Source organism: Myripristis murdjan, chromosome 14 (assembly GCF_902150065.1).
Source record: "Myripristis murdjan chromosome 14, fMyrMur1.1, whole genome shotgun sequence".
Classification (NCBI taxonomy): domain Eukaryota; kingdom Metazoa; phylum Chordata; class Actinopteri; order Holocentriformes; family Holocentridae; genus Myripristis; species Myripristis murdjan.
The window spans coordinates 26246261-26268005 of NC_043993.1; the positions used below are offsets into that span (position 1 = coordinate 26246261).

The 21745-nt window shown below is 39.3% G+C and overlaps 1 protein-coding gene across 3 annotated transcripts in view; it reads right to left on the bottom strand.

Annotated features, from left to right (window-relative positions):
* Positions 1 to 438: 438 nt before the first annotated feature.
* Positions 439 to 21745, bottom strand: part of ltbp3 (latent transforming growth factor beta binding protein 3) — a 47128-nt gene continuing 25821 nt past the window's right edge. Inside the window, exons 10-29 of one of the 3 annotated variants that reach the window (XM_030069493.1) lie at positions 21625 to 21694; positions 20854 to 20931; positions 19778 to 19906; positions 18239 to 18370; positions 18021 to 18149; positions 17526 to 17645; positions 16340 to 16462; positions 16081 to 16203; positions 14613 to 14732; positions 14012 to 14140; positions 13480 to 13650; positions 12681 to 12764; positions 11930 to 12058; positions 11557 to 11694; positions 10972 to 11112; positions 6767 to 6895; positions 3980 to 4141; positions 3191 to 3274; positions 2929 to 3057; positions 439 to 1915 (exon numbers count right to left, since the gene is read on the bottom strand). In XM_030069493.1, coding sequence (XP_029925353.1) covers positions 1767 to 1915; positions 2929 to 3057; positions 3191 to 3274; positions 3980 to 4141; positions 6767 to 6895; positions 10972 to 11112; positions 11557 to 11694; positions 11930 to 12058; positions 12681 to 12764; positions 13480 to 13650; positions 14012 to 14140; positions 14613 to 14732; positions 16081 to 16203; positions 16340 to 16462; positions 17526 to 17645; positions 18021 to 18149; positions 18239 to 18370; positions 19778 to 19906; positions 20854 to 20931; positions 21625 to 21694 — 2469 coding nt within the window. In that variant the 3' untranslated portion in view covers positions 439 to 1766. Of the gene's footprint in view, positions 1916 to 2928; positions 3058 to 3166; positions 3275 to 3979; positions 4142 to 6766; positions 6896 to 10971; positions 11113 to 11556; positions 11695 to 11929; positions 12059 to 12680; positions 12765 to 13479; positions 13651 to 14011; positions 14141 to 14612; positions 14733 to 16080; positions 16204 to 16339; positions 16463 to 17525; positions 17646 to 18020; positions 18150 to 18238; positions 18371 to 19777; positions 19907 to 20853; positions 20932 to 21624; positions 21695 to 21745 lie in introns of all 3 variants that reach the window. The other 2 variants (XM_030069492.1, XM_030069494.1) reach the window with 2 other exon arrangements.

Sequence of the window (21745 nt, forward strand, 5' to 3'; positions counted from 1 at the left end):
ACCATACTCCTATAATAAAATACAATGAAGTTGCTGTCAAAAGAACTTGAAAACAACCTGCAAGGCAAAAACTAAAAGTTGTGGGAAAGGTGAAAGTCAAGTTTGTGAACCGAGTTTGCACAGTGTTGGCTGAGGAAGAAACATGTGGAAAGCCATAAGCAGGCCTCCCCTGCTGTGTGACGGGTTTATTTGCTTTAGGCCTGTTTGAAAAGGTCTCCCACACCAAATCCCACATAAGCAGTCCGCCACAGATAAATCAACTGCATGGTAACTCCTTGCTTTACTTGTTCAAAGAATCTGCCTGTAAGATATATAGGCTTTGATGCAATACTCAGTACTCACAGAAATCCATTTATAATCGAAAGTTAATTAGAAAGCTTATTTATAACCACATGATAACCATCAAAATCAAAACACAAACATACACAAACAAATGTCTGAATGGTTTGACATCTGTGTTTTTTTAATTAAAATTGTTCTTTTCTCAAGAGCGTCTTTGGTTTTCTATATGCATAGATGCAGCGATTTTGTCTAAAGATGTCACACATTTTCTTTGTTTTCCTTGCTACATTTAGCAAACATTCCCCCTCGATTCATTGCTAAGCGCATTACCTTTTTGTCTAGCTTAAAGTCCACTTAGGTGCACATGTCAAAATTATACAAAACATTTAATTTTCCAATATTATACATCAACACAAATACAGGGGGAGATAGGCACCAATCTTTCAGAAAAGGATATTCCACTGAACAAACTGTACAATCAATCAAAATCATCAATGCATGGTTAAAAAATACAATTCAGAGAGAGAATGAGATTTCCCAGACAGAGGAATGTGGCCCTAAGTGAAAAAGTAAAGGGGAATACGACAAAATTTTAAAGATCATGAGGCATTCAAATTCTCTGGGACAATCTAATCAATATTTGTGATAATGAACAACTTTCTTTCAGAGATGGAAACCAGAGAACAAAGACTTGTAATGAGACCTGTTTCACAATTTAGGTGCAAAATGTCAAGGAGACTTGAAAAAGAGTGTATTGGCCATGATGATGAAGGTGAGAGCACCCTGGAGAATTTGTGGAGATAAGGATGCAACTTCTGGTTCAGTTTCGATAACTTTACTACCATATAAAAAAAAATCGAATTTGTTTCAAACTTAAATAAACATTCTGGCTTTAAAAAATCGGTCTCGCATTCTTGGCCAATGGAGCAGATCCATTGGCCATATCTTCCACATGTGTTCGTTTTCTGGCTTTGGCTGGTGTTTGAAGTTCACAAATATTGAGTGGGCTGCTGTAGCAATAACAGCAATAACCTATAGATTCATAAATGTGTGTGGGTTTTTGTTTTGTTTTTTAACACATCATTAAAATAAGAAAACATTTGACATTAAGGAGTGAGATTAAGGATGGAAGATCAAAGCAAAAAATAACATAGAAATTCACAAAAAGCACACTGAAATGTTCATTAACAAACAGTTTAAACAAAATACTAATTACAAAACGCGTAACAAAACAAAACCTATGTCTTTGTCTGCATTGTTTTACTTTCCTAACTGTGCAATGGGGAGTGAAAGAGGAGCATGATACATTTTGTACATTTCAAACGAGCCATTCCTATGATTTGGCCCCAAACGTAAAAACATGTTTTTTTAGGAAAACCGTGTACACACAGTCCCACCTTTTAATTATGAGACAGAGGTGTACTATGTGCGTGCATGTTTGTGTGTGTTGGATAGATACAGATAAACAGAGTCACAAGGAGAGGTTATCGAGCTCTGGGACGGACACACAAGTTTGGCCTTCGTGGCACAAAGCCGTGTTTACAGTGGCACTTGAATGAGCCTATGGTGTTCTGGCAGCGAGCGTTCTTGCACAGATTATTACGAACTCCCGGTTCAGTACACTCATCAATATCTGAAAAGACAAAGGGAAAAGAGTGCATCAGTATGTGCGTGTGTGGGAGAAACTGTCAGCTGATTTGCAGAACACACACACACACACAATATATATACATTACTTGATGAAGATGATTTTTCACCAACTTTGCTTTGGTTTGCAATCAGGGTTAATAGTAAAGCACAATAAAAATACATTAACCTGCAGCAAAATAAAGAATAAAAATGCCATATAAAAGAAATACAGACACATAACATAAATTCAGATTTGAAAAAGCATGAGTTGAAAAGGCAAAATCTTCTGAAGAAAATGTGTGTGCTTGCTTTAGGCTGAAAGGGCAGTCAGTTGGAGTAGCTGAAGCAGCAGCTGACGCAGTTGGAACAGTTTTACTATGCATTTGAAAAGCAGTGATACCTTAAATGGTGCCAGAGACGAAGAAGAAGGAGGACAAGGAGAAGAGGAAGATGAAAAAAGAAGAAGAGAAGGTAGAAAAGGGAGAAGAAGAAGAAGAAGAAGAAGAAGAAGAAGAAGAAGAAGAAGAGGAGGAAGAGGGAAGAAGAAGAGGAGGCAAAAAAGAAGAAGGAGAAGAAAATGTAGGAGAAGAAGAGGGAGGGGGAGGAGGATAGGAAGAAGAAGAAGACAAAGGAGAAGGAGAAGAAGATGAAGAAGAAGAAGACGAGGAGGAGGAGGAGGAGGAGGAGGAAGAAGACTAATAGGAGTATGCAATTGTGGCATACTGTACACACACACAAATAAACTGATACAAACACCCAATACAGTCAAATATTTAGAGGACTAGATGACCTTGATGCCGCATTATGGTCCCATAAAAAAAAATCACTCATCAATGTGATAATCAAAGTTCTTACACAGACATACAATCATAAATCGTTTCATAAATGTTGCCACGCATTATTTTCCATATTACTACACCCGAATACCTGTAGTGACTGTTTTCCTCTTAATACAAGAAACTACTGATGATGAAAAAGACAGACAATGAGAGCTCGTGTTAGCCGAGGTAAACACACCTGTACAGCGGGTGCGGGAGTGGTCCAGCCTAAAACCTGGGTTACACTCACACATGGTGCCCAGGTAGGACGGGACACAGCGGCCGTTGGCACAGCTGCATTCGTCTGAATCCTCCTCCGAACTGTCACCTTTGGAGCGTAAACAGACCAGATGAGAGAAACCGATTTAGGGAGATAAACATAAAGGGAGAGGAAGATAAACGAGAATGGGATCAGCGTGGACGTATCATTGTCTTACTAAGTCTGACGTGCCGGGTGCTACCTGGGTTGTAGTTGGGAAACGGTGCCTCCAGCTCCCCTTCAGACTCTGTCTCTAGATGCATGTCACACAGACGGCTGAAGATCACTGAGAAATAAAGGACTCGTCAGCCTCGGGGGCAGTTAAAGGAATATTTCAACGTTTTGGGCAAAATATCCTTTTTCCAACTTACCCAGACTGAGACAAGATGTTGGATACCATTTCCACCTCTGTACATCCAGTGGTTCAGTTTCTATGGGTAGCATTTTGTGTTAGCTTAGCATAAAGACTTGATGTCTATGGGAGTCGTTAGCTTCGCTCCAAAGCTGTCTTATTTACACAGTGTATCATGTGTATTTGAAAAGCACATCTTGGGATTTAAAAACAAACAAAGGGGATAAATGTATTCAGAGGTTATGGTTCAACCATCTAATTTCTCCTAAAATGACTCTTGTTTTGTAAAACAATTGCAAGACGTGTATTTCAAATACACATGATGCATTGTGTAAATAAGACAGCTTCAGAGTTGCTGTAAGCTTTATTTTTTCACTTTGACAAAGCTAGGCTAATGACTCCTATAGAAGTCTTTATGCTAAGCTAACACAAAATGTTACCCATAGGAACCGAACCACAGGACGTACAGAGGTGAAAATGGTATCGAACATCTTGTCTCAGTCTGGATAAGTCAGACAAGGGGTATTTTGCCCTGAACATTGGAGTATTCCTTTAAACTGGAACTTTAAAGTGGAAAGAGGACAAAGCATTCAAGAGCCAAAAGCCGAGGTGAACAGCCGGCTCGCCAGTCTTCCCCACCTGAGTTTCTCTGCGGACAGGTGCGACACTCGGGCCCCCAGCCTCGGCCGTAGTGACAACAGCACTCTGAGTAGGTGAGCACCATACCGCTCCTGGGCACGCTGCAGATCAAATCCTCATCGACCTGCAGGAAACACACGTCCTTATGGGCTGCGGTGCGGTCTGGGTGACAAACAAAGGTGGAAAATGTGTAAAATGTTACTGGAGTTTAACAATTAACACTGACTCATTTTTTTTTTCTTCAAGACAATAATAAAGCAGGTGTCACAATTCTTTTGCACTTGCATTACAGTTCATACTGTAAGCAAGCATCATCATGAGACTCTTGATTTCCATAATGAAAATACTACAAAAAATGTCCACAGTGATATCGTCACAATTGAGTTTGCTTGTTTAAACATTAGTTTTTAATTTTACAAAGCCATGTCATGAGTGTGCACAATAAGAATTGCATTCAGCGTGTGAAATTTCATTCAAAGTTGACAGAAACTCAGCTTGTTAGTCCCTCACTAGATAATACAGCACATAAGTTACAAACATACATTCGGCTTGGAGGCAAATAAACAAATCGGTTCAAATTTTCAGCAGTAGGGCAGACCTGCGACACACAGTCCAGATGATGCCATCTCTCACATGGGCACGATAGCTCAATAAATGTTTAAATTATGAATCCCACTTCATGTAATAAGACTCAGTAGAAAATAACTGTCAGCATGAATAAGAGAGAAGTAAAATGTAACTGCAGAATATACACCACCCCGATAATGCATGCATACTGGTCCATTTCACTGATTCATTTACCGTGCCTGCCATAACCTACAGTAACAAGCCATAAGATAGGATTTATTTGATTCTTTTTAGCTCGCTAGCTTTTGCATTCCTCTTGTGAATAACGGATATAGCAAAGAAAAATATTGCCTTTATATTTTTCCCCAGCCGGACCAATTATTTATACCAGTGGCAGGCTGTTTAAACTGCATGGACACAACTGGAATCTGAAGACTAATGCAAAACCAACAGACTGATCTAAGAACCAATGTATTATCTGAAAAGTGGATGAAAACTGTTTAAGCTTGCCTTCAGACGTCAGGTCATCACCTCAGCCTCCAAGTGACATACAGTGCACAAGTGTGTAGCCACTTAGTTGCCCATTACGATCATCTGAATATTTTTCTATACATAATCGTAATCTGAAACTACTGCAGGCTCCTGTTGCCACCAGCAAATAAACTGATAAAAACATTACATATGAGATTATGGGAGGGCAATCAAATGCTGCTCTTTTTGTATCTTCTTTTTTCCAATAGAGCAAACAAATGGTGATTATGGGCAAAATCACCAGTGTCTAGCCACATACCATTCTCTCATGCACAATGCTTACTGGTGCAAAATGAAGTCCACAGAAGACATGCAGAGTCATTTTTTGTTCTGTTATATCAAGATAGCAAGCTGTTCTCTGGAGATAACCACACTGTACTCTCAAGATAACAACATGTTCTCTCCCTGCATTAAAAAAAAAAAATATCATATATTATATATTATCAAGATATCAAGATTTTTTTTTAGAGAGGTTGTTTTCCAAAGATACAGCAAAAGACACTGTATTGACAACTTATCTCGAGAAATGATTTAGCTCTAAAAAATGATTTCCTGTCTTGAGAAAACATATTTTGTTATCTCTAGATAACAGTTACTGCTTTCAGGAGACAACAAGTTCTTCTGGAAAATACAGAGTGGTCATCTCTTAAATACAACTTCCAGAAAACAACTTATCTTGAGATTACAGGACAATTGTGCAGTATGTCCTCTGTGGGCTTCCATAGCTCACAGTGTTGCGTGGCAGACTTGATGCGATAATGCTGACTACATGTGTTACCTTGACGCTCAAGACATTGTCAGAATAGCTTTTAATGCTTTATTTCCTGTGGATCAATTTGCTACCGCCTCTTCACCTTCTCACTTATAAGGCCACTTTTCTACATGTGTGACGATAGAGAATATGCTGGAAAGCACTATAGTTCAGTGTTAATCATGTCGGTCACTCATCTGCAACTTATGTTTCATGTTTTATCAATTTCACTCATAAAAGTGCATTATTTTACCACATTTGTACTGTGGCGTACAGAACAGTAGATTATACCAACCATATCACCATTTTCATAAAAATGGTGGTGCACCACACATCAAATAATCACTGACACATATCCACAACACTGTGGATATGTGTCAGTGATTATTTGGACCTTATCTGTCAAGTGACCTCCATTGAAGCCTGCTGAGTAAAGCTGAGACCTTTCTCCGCCTGAATGTATAGTTTTATTGATCATATTCCTACTGTATCAAGGCCCAAAACAACATTATTGTCTGTTATAGATTGTGCTCAAAGTACCACAAAGTGATAACACAGACATGCGGACAGAGAAAAAAAATAGGGAAGAATAAACATGCAGAGAAAATGCCAAAGGCAATCACATTTTCTCACACTGAGCATAATTTGACATTCCTTTGCGTGCATAAATGCATAGATACGATGTGTATTTGTGATATGTAATTTTCATAACGATAGAAAGGGATATGATGTCATCTCTCACTAGAAATGGGAGCTATTTCTATAGAGCAGGTAAGAGGGGAAGTGTGCATGAACATAAAGCCAGTACTGGCCAGATGGGAGGACAAATTGGGGAGGGGTTAAAAAGAGTAACATGAGTGGCAGATGTCAAGGTAAGCCAAAACTCATTTTGATCGGTCAGGCTCGAGTGAGCCGACGCTCAGTTGATTTTTACCCACCGTCATAGACGCACTGTTTGAGCGCTGCACTGAAGGTGAGGGGCTGGTTGCAAATACAGTGAAAGGAGCCGGGCGTGTTCACACACCTCCCATTCTTACAGTACGAGGGGTCCTGGCACTCATTCACATCTGCAAAGGGCACCATAGACACTGGTTACAATATGAACATCTGCTTGGGGCCAGCTGTCAGATATGCACCACAAGCTGTGGGTAGATAATGTAGGCAGATCACTGGGTTTACTGGGTTTGATCATTAGTATGGGACAGCCTACTGTAGAGCTGAAGATACAATAATTTATTTCATGGGTAGGAAGTAAACATTAAGCAGGGTTTGTGACTCACACTGTAATCCGCACTGTGTGACATCGCTGCCGGATGGATTATCAAGCAAAGGACCAAATAGCAGAGTCTGTGCATAGAATATCAAATTTTCTTGCTTAGATGACTCAACCAAGTTATTCACCTTGGGTGTTTGTTGGCGTGTGCTACAGATGATGCTTAAGTCACGGAACTGAGCGTTCACAACGGCTTCAGGCATTACACTGCAATCGGGCCTCTTGATACCATGCAGACACTCACTGCACTATTTGCAATACAGCTGCAGGCTAAAACAGAAAGCTTGGTTGCAGTGACACATCAATCAGATGATCATGAATCTGCCTAAGTAATTTGAAGCCAATGAGCATGAGGGAATAATCGCAGAGTAAATGAAGCTGCCGTGTAATAACCTAGAACGACCTGAACATCAGAGGTTCTGTTTGTATGGCTTTGAATTTTTTAACAATCACTTAGTTGCCAAAAGCAGCAGTAGATTATACCTTTACATTTACTAAATCATGCTTAATTTCTCTCTCAAAACCTGTTTACCTTTTTTCAGCTAGTGTCATACAAATGGTTGCATTGCATGGTTATAGTAGCACTAGTCCAGACTGAACAGCTCGGTAGATACTTGGCTAAAAATGAGATCTCCTGGATCAGACTGCAACATCCTGTGTATAGCTGAGCATTTAGTGGGCTATTCACGCTCAAAATTGAGATCCAGATGTGTATACCAAGTTTTGTAAAGATGATTTGCATTCTCTTGGAGTTAAAGGCCATTATAGGCCCAGCCATACCCACGTTCACCAATCACAACCAAAAATTTAGATGTTTCTTCTCAAATCCGATGAAACCCAACTGACCAGATTATTGAACCGATGGTTCGGCAGTGGTGGTGCCCCCAGTGCAATGTGTTTTAAGAAGTTTTTGCAGACATGACTCTTTATCTGTCCTCAATAAAGGTGCCATGTTTGGGACTGAGCTTGACTTGAATGATAGGCCAAATTGTTTTCCAGTCCATTAGTCAATCACAAATATTGTTTATCCAACTGGGCGGTTTTACAAACATTAATGTTTGCAATTCAAATAATATGTATCAACAAATGCAATGGGTCAAAAAATTTAAATGTCTTCTTATGAAAAATATGATTCCAAATCTTAAGGGTTAAAATGTAAAAGTAGCAATGACAATTTGGGTGTGACAGCAAGTTGAGGAAGTTTTAAGAATATTTCAACGTTTGGGCAGAATCCCATATTTCTGACTTACAGAGACTGAGACAAGATGTTAGATACCATTTTCACCTCTGGACGTCCAGTGGTTCAGTTCTAATGGGTATCATTTTGTGTTAGCTTAGCATAAAGACTTGATGTCTATAGGAGTCATTAGCCTAGCTCTGGCAAAAAAACAAACAAACCTTGAAGCAACTCTGAAGCTGTCTTATTTACACAGTGTATTGTGCATTTGAAATAAAAATCTTGAAATTAAAAAAAGAACAAGTGTCATTGTAGGAGAAGTTAATTTGTGTTGAATCTTCCTCTACCTTCAGCAGTGTATGGATCTCTGTGATAGACAGAAGGATAAATGTGTTCAGCAGTTACACGTCCACCATCTAACTTCTCCTGAAATGACTCTCATTTAAAAAAATAATAATAATTCCAAGACATGTATTTCAAATACACAATACACTGTGTAGGTAAGACAGCTTTGAAGTTGCTTTAAGGTTTATTTTTTCACTTTTACGGTGTTAGGCTAACAACACCTATAGACTTCAAGTCTTTATGCTAAGCTAACACCAAACGCTACCCATGGGAACCAAACCACTGTGCGTACAGAGGTGAAAATGGTATCAAACATCTTGACTCAGTCTGCATAAGTCAGTCAAAGGGGTATTTTGCTGAAAATATTAGAGTACTGCTTCAAGCACTGGTGGATGTTTGTTATTCTCCAAGTACCTTTTCGTTTTTTGTGGTTTTAAATTCACAATTTTATCTTGTTATTTTTATCCCGCTATTTTGGCTCTCTGTCAGCAGTGAAACACAAAAAAATCCCCACAAAAATGTAAATACATCAACACATCTCTGCAGATGCCAGATGTAAGATTAATGCTGGATCTGCTGCTAATCTCATGAGCCAATCCATGATTAATTTGCTAAATTTAGGTAAACAAAACACAATTTAGCAGCCTCACAGTTATTTAAAGTTTTAATAAAATGCTATCATGTAAGATGGTATAATAGATCAAATGACTGTAAATACATCACTGACTTGCCTGAAAAGGCCATTTTCATGAAATATTTTCTTGTTTCCTCGACAGTAAAAATCAGCATCACAACATTAAGAAACTCCAGGGTCTTAGTTTCAAAACAAAAGGTCCTGCAGCTTCAGAACTCCAGGGCTCATCTCATTACAAGTATAGTTTACACACACACACACACACACACATGCAAGTACACATTCCATATGCCTACTATATTAATCACTGACCATAACCTGTTTATTTCAGTATCACTACTTACTGATTAAAGCTAAAATGCAGAAAGAAATGAAACAGCATTTACACAGTGCTTATCATATTCTGTGTAATGTTACTGCAGTGTCTTATTTGACTTTATAGTTAAGCATTTATGACTCTTGTCACTATAATATGTACATATCAACTGATTAATTAATTGTTTTCACCTTATCAGTAGATGCATCCAAAATTATGACAAGGCAGCAGTTTCCTGATTGGTTTACTTTAGCCAAATTTGTTTTTTAATACTTACTTGGGTAAAAAAAAAAAAAAAAAAAGTCACAGCACAGCACATGGGATTAGGCCAGGGAGAGGACTGACTCAAAGCTGACTGATTCTGTAATCTTTTTATAGGACACACAGTGAAATGTTTGTGCCAAAGGACTGGGGAAGATGCATTGTTTGTGATCTAGTTTAGCGTGACTTCAAAGAAACAGTAAATCATCAATCATCCAGCCATGACTACTGGTGCAAATACATACTGGTGTATATGGTATGATGCAGTTTTGGTGTTCTTATTCTTTGCCTTACATGATAAAATAGCCAGTTACATATGGAATGTAACATCACAATGTAACTTGGCGAAAAAAATTCTGATGATGAAAACACTCTGACCACGGGTACTGTAAAGATTCAAATGAGCAGAACTAGTTGCTCACATAGTTTTCTAAAATCTCCACTTGCACAGGACATTATGGAGAGGACGTTTGACCACTCAACTCGGAATGATGATACTGACGCCACCTAGAAAACTGGTGTAATGTTCTTTATGCAACCGGGCACTGAGGAAGAGTTTAAAGTATTATCAAACTGAAACCAGCATTTCATCTCATTCACGCTCCCTCCTACATGTGTGCACAATTCATTCATTGCATTGGTGCAAAGAATGAATTGTTGCATCGCTAAGCAGATCCATTTAATTGAAACGATCTGCTAAATAAATGGGATGAATGGCCCTGATTTTGGCTATGAAGTGCTTTGAATCAAATAATTTAGGATTCTTTTAATTTAAAAAAAAAAAAAAAAAAAAAAAAAAAAGACCCAATGTTGTGGTGATCTATCAGACTTGCAACTTTTGTTTGGCATTAATGTTTTTTCCAGAATACATCTAACATTATTGCATGCATTACTTTAATGGATCTAAAATTTTTCTTAAGTTACTGAATCAAATTCTGGTTAAAAATTCAAACTGACTTGAATTGTTTTTGAATAGTTTCTTAAATTGCCAACTAGTGAGTCATAAATCAAAATGAATTGTGTAAAGTCAAAGATTTGCAGAGGCACCACTGTGATTTTTGCTCCCCAGTATACCCTGCCCATGTTCCATGTTGCACACCACTGCACAGTCACTCGTTATAATCTGCCTCCACTCACCAGCCTGCTCCTCTGGTGTCACACAGCTGTTCCGGTCGGTGGCCAGGGTCCAGGGCGGGGAGCAGATACAGTAGTAGGACCCTGCGGTGTCCACACAGCGACCGTTCTTACAGTTGGCTGGGTCTTCACATTCATTCACATCTGCACGACAAAGAGGTCAACTCAGTGCTCAACACTCACTCAACACTCGAGGTAAATCCTCCAGCAGCTGAAGCAGGCTCGCCAGTTTAGAAGCAGAACTGAAGGTATGGTTCAACAAAAATGCAAAAAACTCTTCACTCCACGAGGGAGCTGTGGATTATGTTGGATAATTGTGTAATTTGTGATTTGGTAATAGTTGCTGCCGTTGAGTTTTCCACATTTATTTTTTGACAGTCTGAGCTTCACAAATGAATACCAAACGTCATTGTAGAAAATGAAACAGAAACAGAAACTGATCTACAGAAAAATATAGAAATAGACTATAAAGACACAGAGACAATAAAAACACATATGCTGACCTAAAAAATCCCTAGAAAAAAAGGTGAACATTTCTCTTTAAGTTGTCGTGGTATTAAGGGAAAGGAAAGCTACAAGCTGAGTCACCTGCCACTGTGGTGATCACACACTTCTTCTTGTTGTGGTCCGGGGTCCAGGGGGCGTTGCAGTTGCAGTAAAAGGAGCCTCTGGTGTTGACGCACTGACCGTTCGTACACAGAGACTCGTCATGGCATTCGTTCACGTCTGGAGGAGAGCACACAACGTTCAACAACATCAGGATTCAATGATGAAACATTAACAAAAAAGGGTGAGTCAGAGTGTTGCGTAACTCAGCACAGCTCTGCTTTGTTTCAGTATTTACAACCTTCACAAATATCATCACAACAATGAAGCTTTAACAGCCCTTGACAGTGTGTGTGTGTGTGTGTGTGGTGAAAACCATGCGTGCCAGTTTCATGGCATGTATCTCAGCAATTACCGATGCACTCGAGAAGGTTGCTGTCATAGTAGAAGCCCTGCTGGCAGTAGCACTCGTAGCCTGGATGTGTGTTCACGCAGCGACCCTCCTTACAGATCTCATTGGCAAACAGCACACACTCATCAATATCTGGAGACAAGGCAGGACATCCCATCTCAGTGTCAGGAAGATTACTCACAACATTTGAAGAGGGATGACTGAAGGCTTCTTGTCAGTGGAGGGTTTTAAAAAATATTATTGATTATCCCTGACTGTCTAGATTAGCAATCCATCTATGTTCAAGGCTTGGTAAAAAAAAAAAAAAAAAAAAAAAATCAGTAAGGATTAGGCAATTTAAATTATCAATAAAAAAGTTGCTACTCTTTATTGCTCAACTATATTGAAGTAACCCTTCAAAACTTCAATTACAGGTCTGTTTTGTTTAAGTATTTACAGTATTTACATGCATTACAAAACTTAAAAAAAAAGTTTTACAGCCTTGAAATAAATGTAAAAATCATATTTAGCTGTTCAACTAAAGCTGCAACCATGCAAAAAACTCCTTACAGGTACAGTTCTACTACAATTTTAGATTAGGCCTTTCAGATAAACAAAACATCAAAACTATCTTTTGCCCCCAACTTGTTTGGTAAACTCCTTCAGGGAAAAACTCCAAAATAAATTATGAATAAATTAAAGATTAAGGCATATACTTCAGAGATAAACTGTGATGTGTGTGCTAATACAGAGACTCAGGTTACATAATATCTACCCCGGCGGAGAGACAGGCTATAGTCAGCGAGTCCTTCCTCATGGTAGTAACCTCGGCCCTGCGGACACAGGGAGTGGAACTCAGCTGCGTGGAAAACACAAAGAAGAGACCGATCAGTGAGTTCAGCAAACGAGTAAATTCAAATAATCCACACATCATACATAACACAATATAGAATATGATATAATGTAAGGCTGGGCGATATGGTTAAAATCAGTATTACAAAACTCAGGATGATTTTTTTAAAATATAGAGCTAGCCTATATAATCACTACTAGATGATTTCTGTTTATAAAACTACATTAACAACGTGGCGTGAGTGACCGGTATGGATCATGAACAACTGTGAAGCCTCATTGCTCAGTTATAATCATTTAATGACATATAATCTCATTTGAGCACGTAAATTATATTATTTCTTTAAATAATCAAATTAATGTTCATGTCTTTAGTAGTAAGGTTAAATGTAATGTCAAACAAAACTCTTACAGTTTACAGTTTGTTAATAATAATTTGCTCCTTGTTAGTTCAGACAGCAGAAATATGTGGTAAAATATCCCCAAATCACCATATGATTCTGCTGAAAGCCAAACGATAATACTGAATTGTCACCAAGCCCTAATATAATGTGTTTTATTTGGTGGATGCTGTTAGCTGAATATGCACATTTCTATCATGGGTGACCCAAGTGGCACCCCGACCCTCACAGTGTTTGTATAGAGTTGGAAGCCCATTAATACAGCATATGTGCACATGCAGTGTATAAAGCACAATTTGCACACGAGCACTGGAAACGTACCAGAGTGGTAGACTGGGCAGGGGTAGATCTCACAGTGATCTCCCCATCCCACCCCGATGGAGCAGCAGCACTCCTGCTTGGTGACGTTGGTGGCCAGGACGCTGTCGCAGAACACAGTATCGTCCAGGTTCAGGTAGCACTCCTTTTTGTCGTCTGTCTGTATCTGAACCGCTGCAAGACAGAAAACAGGGAAAACAATGTCTGAGACTGTGGTAAAGATCCAAAATGCGGTTACTAGACAGGATCCCAAAACTGGCTTGCCAAACTGACCTGTATTTTACATTTCATTGCGCCCATTGAGGTCAGGCTCCCATTCCAAAGTATTGTTGAAAATAGAGGCATTAGTAATTCATTATGGCCCATTTCAATCATTTTGGGGCTTTCAGGTCCAGAGGTTTGGTTTGGGTTTGGACAGAAAGGTTTCGGTTTTGGGTCAGGCAGGGATCAAATTTTCAGGTCCGAGTAAAGCTGTGGGATGAATATGTTTCAACAAGGTTCTAGAGTAAAGTAGCAGGTATCAGAGCAGGCTTACCCTCACAGCTGTGTTTGTCCTCTGACAGCACAAAGCCGTGGTTGCACACACACACATATGAGCCCGGTTTGTTCTCACAAGTTCCAAAGGGCTGGCAGAGACTCCTGTCTGCCGCGCACTCGTCGATGTCTGCAAAGGAGATGGCGAGATTATACTGTTTCATCAATTATCATGCAAACTCTGAAACATCATAAAAAAAAATAAAATGTGAATTACATGCATTATCATCAGCCGAGTCGCAAATAAAAAGGTTTCCTGGATGTCGAAAACGTCTTTCAGTTGACTGGCATAGTAATAGCATAGCACAGGTTTAGTGTAAGTCATATTTCATGCCCATATCCAAAGATGACAACAAAGAAATACAATATTCTAATAGAGCCACTAATGGTCATGAAATCAGGCAGAAAACGATCTTCTTCCTCAAGGGGCCATACCACCGGGGGTCTAATTTGATCAAACTCGGCTGGTTTCCAATTCCATTTCATTCAAATATTATATTTCATGTTAGAATTTGCTAGCCTGGAAGCGACTGACAGCAGGCTTTTTTTCCCCTACAATAAAGGTCGGATCATAAAGGCTCCAGGAGCGGGTGGAGACTGACCTTGGCATCTCCTGCCTCCAACCAGCGTGTAACCCTTCTGGCACTCGCAGCGGTACGAGCCCATGCTGTTGATACAGATTCCTCTCTGACAGTTAGATGGCCTCGCACATTCATTGATGTCTGGATGAAAGGGAAACAAGGAAATAAACACCGGTGCCACAGGATGATGCAGACTGTGGTTCAGCAGTCTGAGGTGCACATGCTTACAGGTGGATATGTAAGACTGTCTGGACAAGACTAAATGGATCCAGTCAAACTTTATTCGGGCAGTCCAGCGCGAATGATGCACAACTTGACTATAAAGTATCACTGAAAAGTCTTATGAGTTTCAGCTGAATGTCACAAAGCTTAAAAAGTAGTTAACTAATATTCAGCATCTGGATTAGGGTTGTAAACTGTAGTAAAAAGCCAAGTGACAATTAGCTGAGCATCTTCTTTTTGTGCTGTCAACAGTAGACAAGCCGAATAAAGTCTCACTCTGGACCCAACAGCTCATCTTAGTTTAAGATCAAACTGTCAGCTAATTGCTTGAGGTTAAGTCAAGCTTGGGTTCTATCAATACTCAAAGATTATTTTAGTTTATTTAATGTAAGTAAATGATCAGGACTTTAACCAGCTTTTTAAACAAGAAGGTATGCACCCCTTGGCTCAGTGCAGCCTGGACAAGCTCTGCACTCCCTGTGATACAATCTGCTGTTCGCCTGGAGGATCAAGGACACTGTTTCCTTTCCTTTCGGCAAAATGATACTTTGTTTTACTTTTTGTCTCTGGGAACCAAATTTTAAAAATATTTTTTTTACATTTTAACTTTGCATGGCAGCAATATTGTATTGGTTTTGGCGAGTCAGTGACTTCAACGGTGTGACCTTCCAGCCTCATTCAGTGTTAAAATCTTTTTTTTCTTAAAACAACTGAGAAAAAAAATCTCCCAGGAGGATGAAATAAGTCCACTTGTTTCCAGTGCAGTTTCACTTGTTTTAAGTTTTTGGGAAACAAGGCACACCAGCCCACAAGTATCACAAAAATGGCATTTGATTAACGAAAATTCTGGAAAACAAACTGATTAGCATTAAAAAAAAAAACAAAAGTGTCCGATTTTTTAATTTCTTTTAAGAAAAACAACACTTTAACACTGTATATGAGACTAAATGACTTTTGTAGTTTAAGCAAAGTGGAAATATACTTGTTATTATTCCCATAAAGCCCTATATTGTGCGATCAAGTTGTGCTGCAGTTGGTGTTATGATGAGATACAGTATATGTTGTGATTATTTTGTCAAAGCCCAGGCGCCACAAATGAAAATAAGATTCAAAGCTTTGTTTGGTGCATTAGCCTGTGAAACAAACAATCAGACTGCTGTTGGACTGATGAAAATTTACCCAAAACAGTTCTGTGTATCAGTCACTGTTATCACCCCAACATAAAGGGTTTTTGTTTTTTTTTTTAATCATGAGAAATAATTCATGCCTTCACAGTGGCTGCCTTCCTGTGTGCGCTGGTATCCCGGGTAGCACTGGCACTGGAAGGAGCCTTCTGTATTAACACAGCGCCCGTTGGCACACAGCCTGTCATCCTCACACTCGTCAATGTCTGTTTGTTTGGGAGGAGGGAAAACACACACGTCTGATGTCAATACACTCCAGTTTCTCATTCACTGTGCCTTTAATATTGTGTGAGCGCTGGCACAAACTCAGTCCCATGTGCAGGGGATGAGTTGGTTACTAACCGCTGCATCCTTTGCTGTCTGCAGATGGGAGGAAGCCCTCGTCGCACAGGCAGCGGTACGTGCCAGGGAGGTTCTCACAGCGGCCGTTGGGACACACACTGTGCTTCTGACACTCATTGATGTCTGGAGGAACAGGCGAACAGAAACAAAAAATGTTGGGTGGAGTTAAGAAGCAGTGATCCAATAACTCACCAGGAGCGCTGGAGAGCTGGCTTTGGTGTGGATTTTCACATAATGAAAAAAAAAAAAAAAAGCTCTCCAATCCAAGGGCTTTCAAACTTTTTCACATTCTGGACCCCCAAGTTCACTTTCAAGAAGCCGTGGACGCCCACCTGGAGTGGTTTTGCCCTTTGGGGACGCTTATATGAGGACACATTTTTGGTTTGTGTTCAGTAAGCTGCGTTCAGGCGTCTTTCACAGGGATTTAAACACAAGAAATCTGACATTGATCCAGCATCACTAATCTGGCTTTAAATTATGAATATAGTTTTCTTGTATATTTTTAAAATCATTATTGAGATTTTTTAAAAGTATTTCATTTATTTATTTTATTTATTTGCTCATTTTCAGGTGCTTTTTTCGGATTTTCTGGTGGGTTTTTTTCCTCTTCTCTTTTTTAAAAATTTTTTATAATTTTTTGTATTACGAATGCTCCAGTAATTTTTTTTTTTTTTTTGCTGATTTGCGAATTGCCTTTTTTCCCAATGTTTTCTGAAGGAAATCAAGTGAATTTGTGCAGGTTTCAAAGGCCTGAACACAGACAAATCGTGATGAGATGAAACCTGAAAATGTTAAAATGATTTCTCACATATTTTCTGCATTCTAACAATTTCTAGTGAATTACGCAACAGTGAAATTAAACTGTTTGTTTTGCTGAGAACCTCACCTGAGCTCCCCACTTTGAAAAGCACTGCTCTAATTGCCCTTTACTGAATTTCTTTGAATAAAGCCAAATGATGTTTTCAATTGTTTTTGGCCCTTAAAAGATAACATCTGATACGTTCACCCTGGGCCTTATGCTCCTTGTTGCCCATGTAGCCAACAACATTGTTTTGTATTCACAAGCAGGTTCTTACAGTTTGCTTGCATGCTAGCGGGCATTGCCTCATAAAAACACACTGACAGGAAGTTCAAATGTTAACTCAGCGATACAATAAATTTTTCTGTGTGACAGAGCGGCTCTCACCATAGCAGGTCCCGCCTCGCGCCTCATGACCGGGTAAGCAGGGAATACACTCATAGGAGCCTGGCGTGTTCTCACATTGCTCATTGGGACAAGTGTTGGGGTTCAAACACTCATTTATATCTGAAATAAGACAGTGCATGTTTTACATGCTTAGATAATTATGTAAAAAAAATGCGTATCTTATGTTGTTATGGTTAATTTATTAGTTAATTTATCTCTGCTTGTGTTTTTTTTCTCCTTTTTTATGATCTATCATAGAATTATTGTTTTGTTAACTCTTGTCCCTTATTTTCTTGTAGATATGCTAGGGGAGGATATGTATAAGCCAAAGAGTTTTATACTTCTGCATCATTTTTTACAATTTACCTATGTATATATGCAATTTAAATAAAATCAATCAATTGTGCACATAAGGAGTCGCACAGTTTAAGTGATGCTATAATACAAAGTTTTTCTAATACAGAAAATGACCAATAGTGAGATCCAGTCGTGTACCTTCACAGGTTGGGTGATGGTGCGACTTGCTCCTGAATCCTTTGTGACATTCACATTTGTAGGAGCCGACCACGTTCACACACTGGCCCCCGACGCCGCAGACGTCTTGCTTGGAGCATTCATTCACATCTGTAGCACAGAGACATTACAGCAACTGTGAAATCTGATAAAGCAGATTAAAAACATTTCAGCGTGTCAATCACCGCAGCTTCACTCACCCACACATCTCAGCCTCCCAAGATGCACCAGGTGTTTGTAGCCTTGATGGCAGCGGCAGTGGTAGCCTCCGTCTGTGTTGACGCAAATGCCTCTGCCGTGGCCGCACGGCTCTGAGTCACATTCATCATCATCTGACCGGCAGGAGTGGGAGAGTTACATTAACTGCACATTATCGTTTCAATGTGACGACATATTAAATATTTAAGACGGTGAGAGAGGATCCCGGAGAGGACAGAGGACACACTGTGATTCCAGGAAGGGATTTCTCCCATTTTCTCCACCCAGTGCAACATCGATCATGTCTTTGGCAAGAATTTCCTCTATCACATAATTGAATTGTCTCATACTTACAGTAGGAAGTATGAGACATAATTTCTACTGTACTTATTGTACATACTTACATACTTACAGCAGTATCAGGGTTAAGCCAATTCACATCTACAGTACCATAACTATAGAGATAACTATATCTATAGAAACATATTACCACCCACAAGTCTTCAGACAGATGCCCTTTGTCTTTCATTCTTTCCATTTTTTATTTTTTGCAAGTAAGAGACCCTGAGAAAACATTTTGCATCACATACGCTTTTTGAAATTTGCTCTCTAAACATGTTGTCTGCTCAGGATGTCTTACTTGCAAAAAATCTAAAAAATAAAGGAAAAAAATTAAAGATTGGGGGCATCTGTCTTCTTTGTGTGCTGTGATTTGTAATTTATGGACACTGTGCACATGACATGCAATGTCTGTTAGTTAGCTACAGTACTGAAACATTTGAACTGATATAAGCAAATATGTCTGCGTACCCTCTACTACAGTGACTATAAAAACATTCAAAATGATAACTATTATTGGATTTTTGATTGTTTTTAATGTGCAGAGACAACAAAAAAATCAACCAATCAAGTTGTCATTGCAGGAAAGAAGGTTTCTGGGGAATCTGGTAAGTCACTGCAGTGATGCTTCATTTGCTGGAGAACTTTATCAAAGATGCTGCTTTATTGTGAACACGAGCATCAGTTTATCATGAGCTACAGGGCCTTTACAGTGAAGACGTGGAGACCAAGACCAGGACTTCACCCGGTTCAGACAGACAAGACCAAACCCAGGAACAAACAACTGCTTTCTGAAACTCGAGATTAGTAGAGTGTGCAAATCTTTTAAATTGCTATATGATATACAAAAATGCATCGATTTCTAAGTCAGAGCATATACTTGTGATAGCCTAAATACTGCTGCCAGACTAAATTTGCAACCTACGTGCAGAGGGAATCTTCCACAAATTTCTGAAAAATGTAAAAAAGGCATCGGTGTGTGACAAATCACGCAGGAAGAGAAGGTGACTAAAAAAAGTCAAGAAATTTTAGAGCCAAATTTTAGAGCCAGAGAGACGAGAACAACAAGCCAAAACTAATAAGGTTTCAGACAAAAAAAACTATTGTTCTCACTGCTGATACACACGGCAAATAATTTCCTGGAAACAGAGTATTTCTCGCCTTTCTCTCATTCCCACAACTTCCTGCTCTTTCTCTCTTACCCACGCAGATGTTCCTCTGGCGGTGGAGGTGGTAGCCGGGGTGACAGTGACAGGTGTAGCCGCTCGGGCTGTTTTCACACTCTCCACGGCCACAAATGTTCCTGCTCAGCCTGCATTCGTCTGTCTCTGCTTCAGGGAGGGAGCACAGAGAGGACAGTTTCACACACCAGTGCAGACATGACTGTGATGACGGCAGATGCATCATACAGGAAAGAAATTAAGATGCATAGCTGTGATTTAGATGCATTTTCCGGATGCTGGTACCTTTCAACCCAATTTCAACCCAAAATTTGTGCCAAAGCCATTGATGGAAATAAAGCTGCTGAGTATAGATAGAAATAGCTATTAGAGAAGGGTAACAAACAACCTTGCTCAAACCAGTGCTGTATTTGAAGGCCTCTGTTCACACTATTTTGTTTTTTGTTTTTGTTTTTGTCAAAATGTTACAACCCTCAGGTGGCATCAAGGCAGATAGAAAGTGAAAGCTGCTTGGCTTCCTCTAAGGCAGAGTGGAGCTCTTTCAAACATTCATGTGCATTCAGTGTCCAAGAGGAAAACCACTTTTTTGAGAGCCGACAGAGCGCAGCAACAAAGTGCCGAGTTTCATCGTATGTAGACAATTAAGAGAGCTTTTTGTGTCTCGCAGTCAAACAGAATGGATTTGCTAATAAAAAATAGATTTGAGAGCAAAACTTTTGCCACTGAAATCAAAATTTTTTTTATCGCAAGTAAAATGAATGTATGGTTAAAATGCAAATCCCAAAGTTTTGTTTGCAAATCCAAAGGTTTTGTTTTCTGCTGAGCAAAATCTCATGGGACGTACACTGAAAGCTGTAAGACATGTCTCTATTGGCCAGTCTTGATCGCAGTGAGAGCTTGGCAACATCCATAGTTACTTGTAAATGTACGTACTTGCAATAAAACACTTTTGATGGCAGTGTCGATAGTTTTGCTCTCAAATCTATGTTCTGATTATGAATCTATTCTGTTTGATTGTGTAATGATGAAATAAAAAACACAGAGAATATATTCTGTGTTTTTTTGCTGGTGGGCTTGAGGCGTTCAGAGGAACTCACGTGAGACTTGCGTGTGTGTTTCGAAGAGCTCATAGCCCTGGTGAAGCTGGATGATTGGCTCAGGCGTGGGCTTCGCCACTGTGGATCAAAAAGAGGAGAAATGTAGAGGGCAGACAACAAGAGGGATCATTACTTAGCATGTTTCTGTGTTGGAACTAATGGGTGCTACTGGCAGCTGTATAGCGCAGTCATACTAATTCAGCAAATGACACTGGTATTACACATTTGAAGTCAGTGTCTATTACTGTATTAGGCCTAATGTATTATTAGGCCCAGAACAAGTAGTTTCTGTGACCATCCCGTATAAAATTAATAGAAATGAATGACGAGGGGGATCCATTCTTAGGCAGGTAAAGGCCACAACGTGTGGTATCTGCTGAATGCTCACGTTTTTCAGCATGTTCTGTCATTGGCATTATAAATACATTTTGTGTTTTTGTGCAGAAATTACAGATGAACAAATTATTTTCTGACTGATTATAATGAAATAGAGATTAGGGGGAGATTAGGATTAAATAAGTTTTACTTCTTCCTACTCCTTTTCGAGCATGTTAATGATGATAGATGCATCTTATTTTATTTAATTTTATTTTATTTTTCTTTATTTTACTTAATTTTGGACCTTTGTTTTCTTATTTACCTTTATTTAGTATTGATTATTATTTTGTTTTTGTTTGATTTACTGCTGTTTATTTTCAAAATAAAGATCTCAATCAATCAATCAATCAAATAAGTAGTGAATATGGATGGTGTGTTTGGAGGTCTGTGTACCAGGCACACGAGGACTGTGGGTGCTGGTGGGAGCCTGCTGCACGGCGGTGGTCGTCTCCGGCGGCCTCTCCTGGTCGAAAGAGACGATCAGATTGTATAAGAGCTAAAAAAAATAATCTTT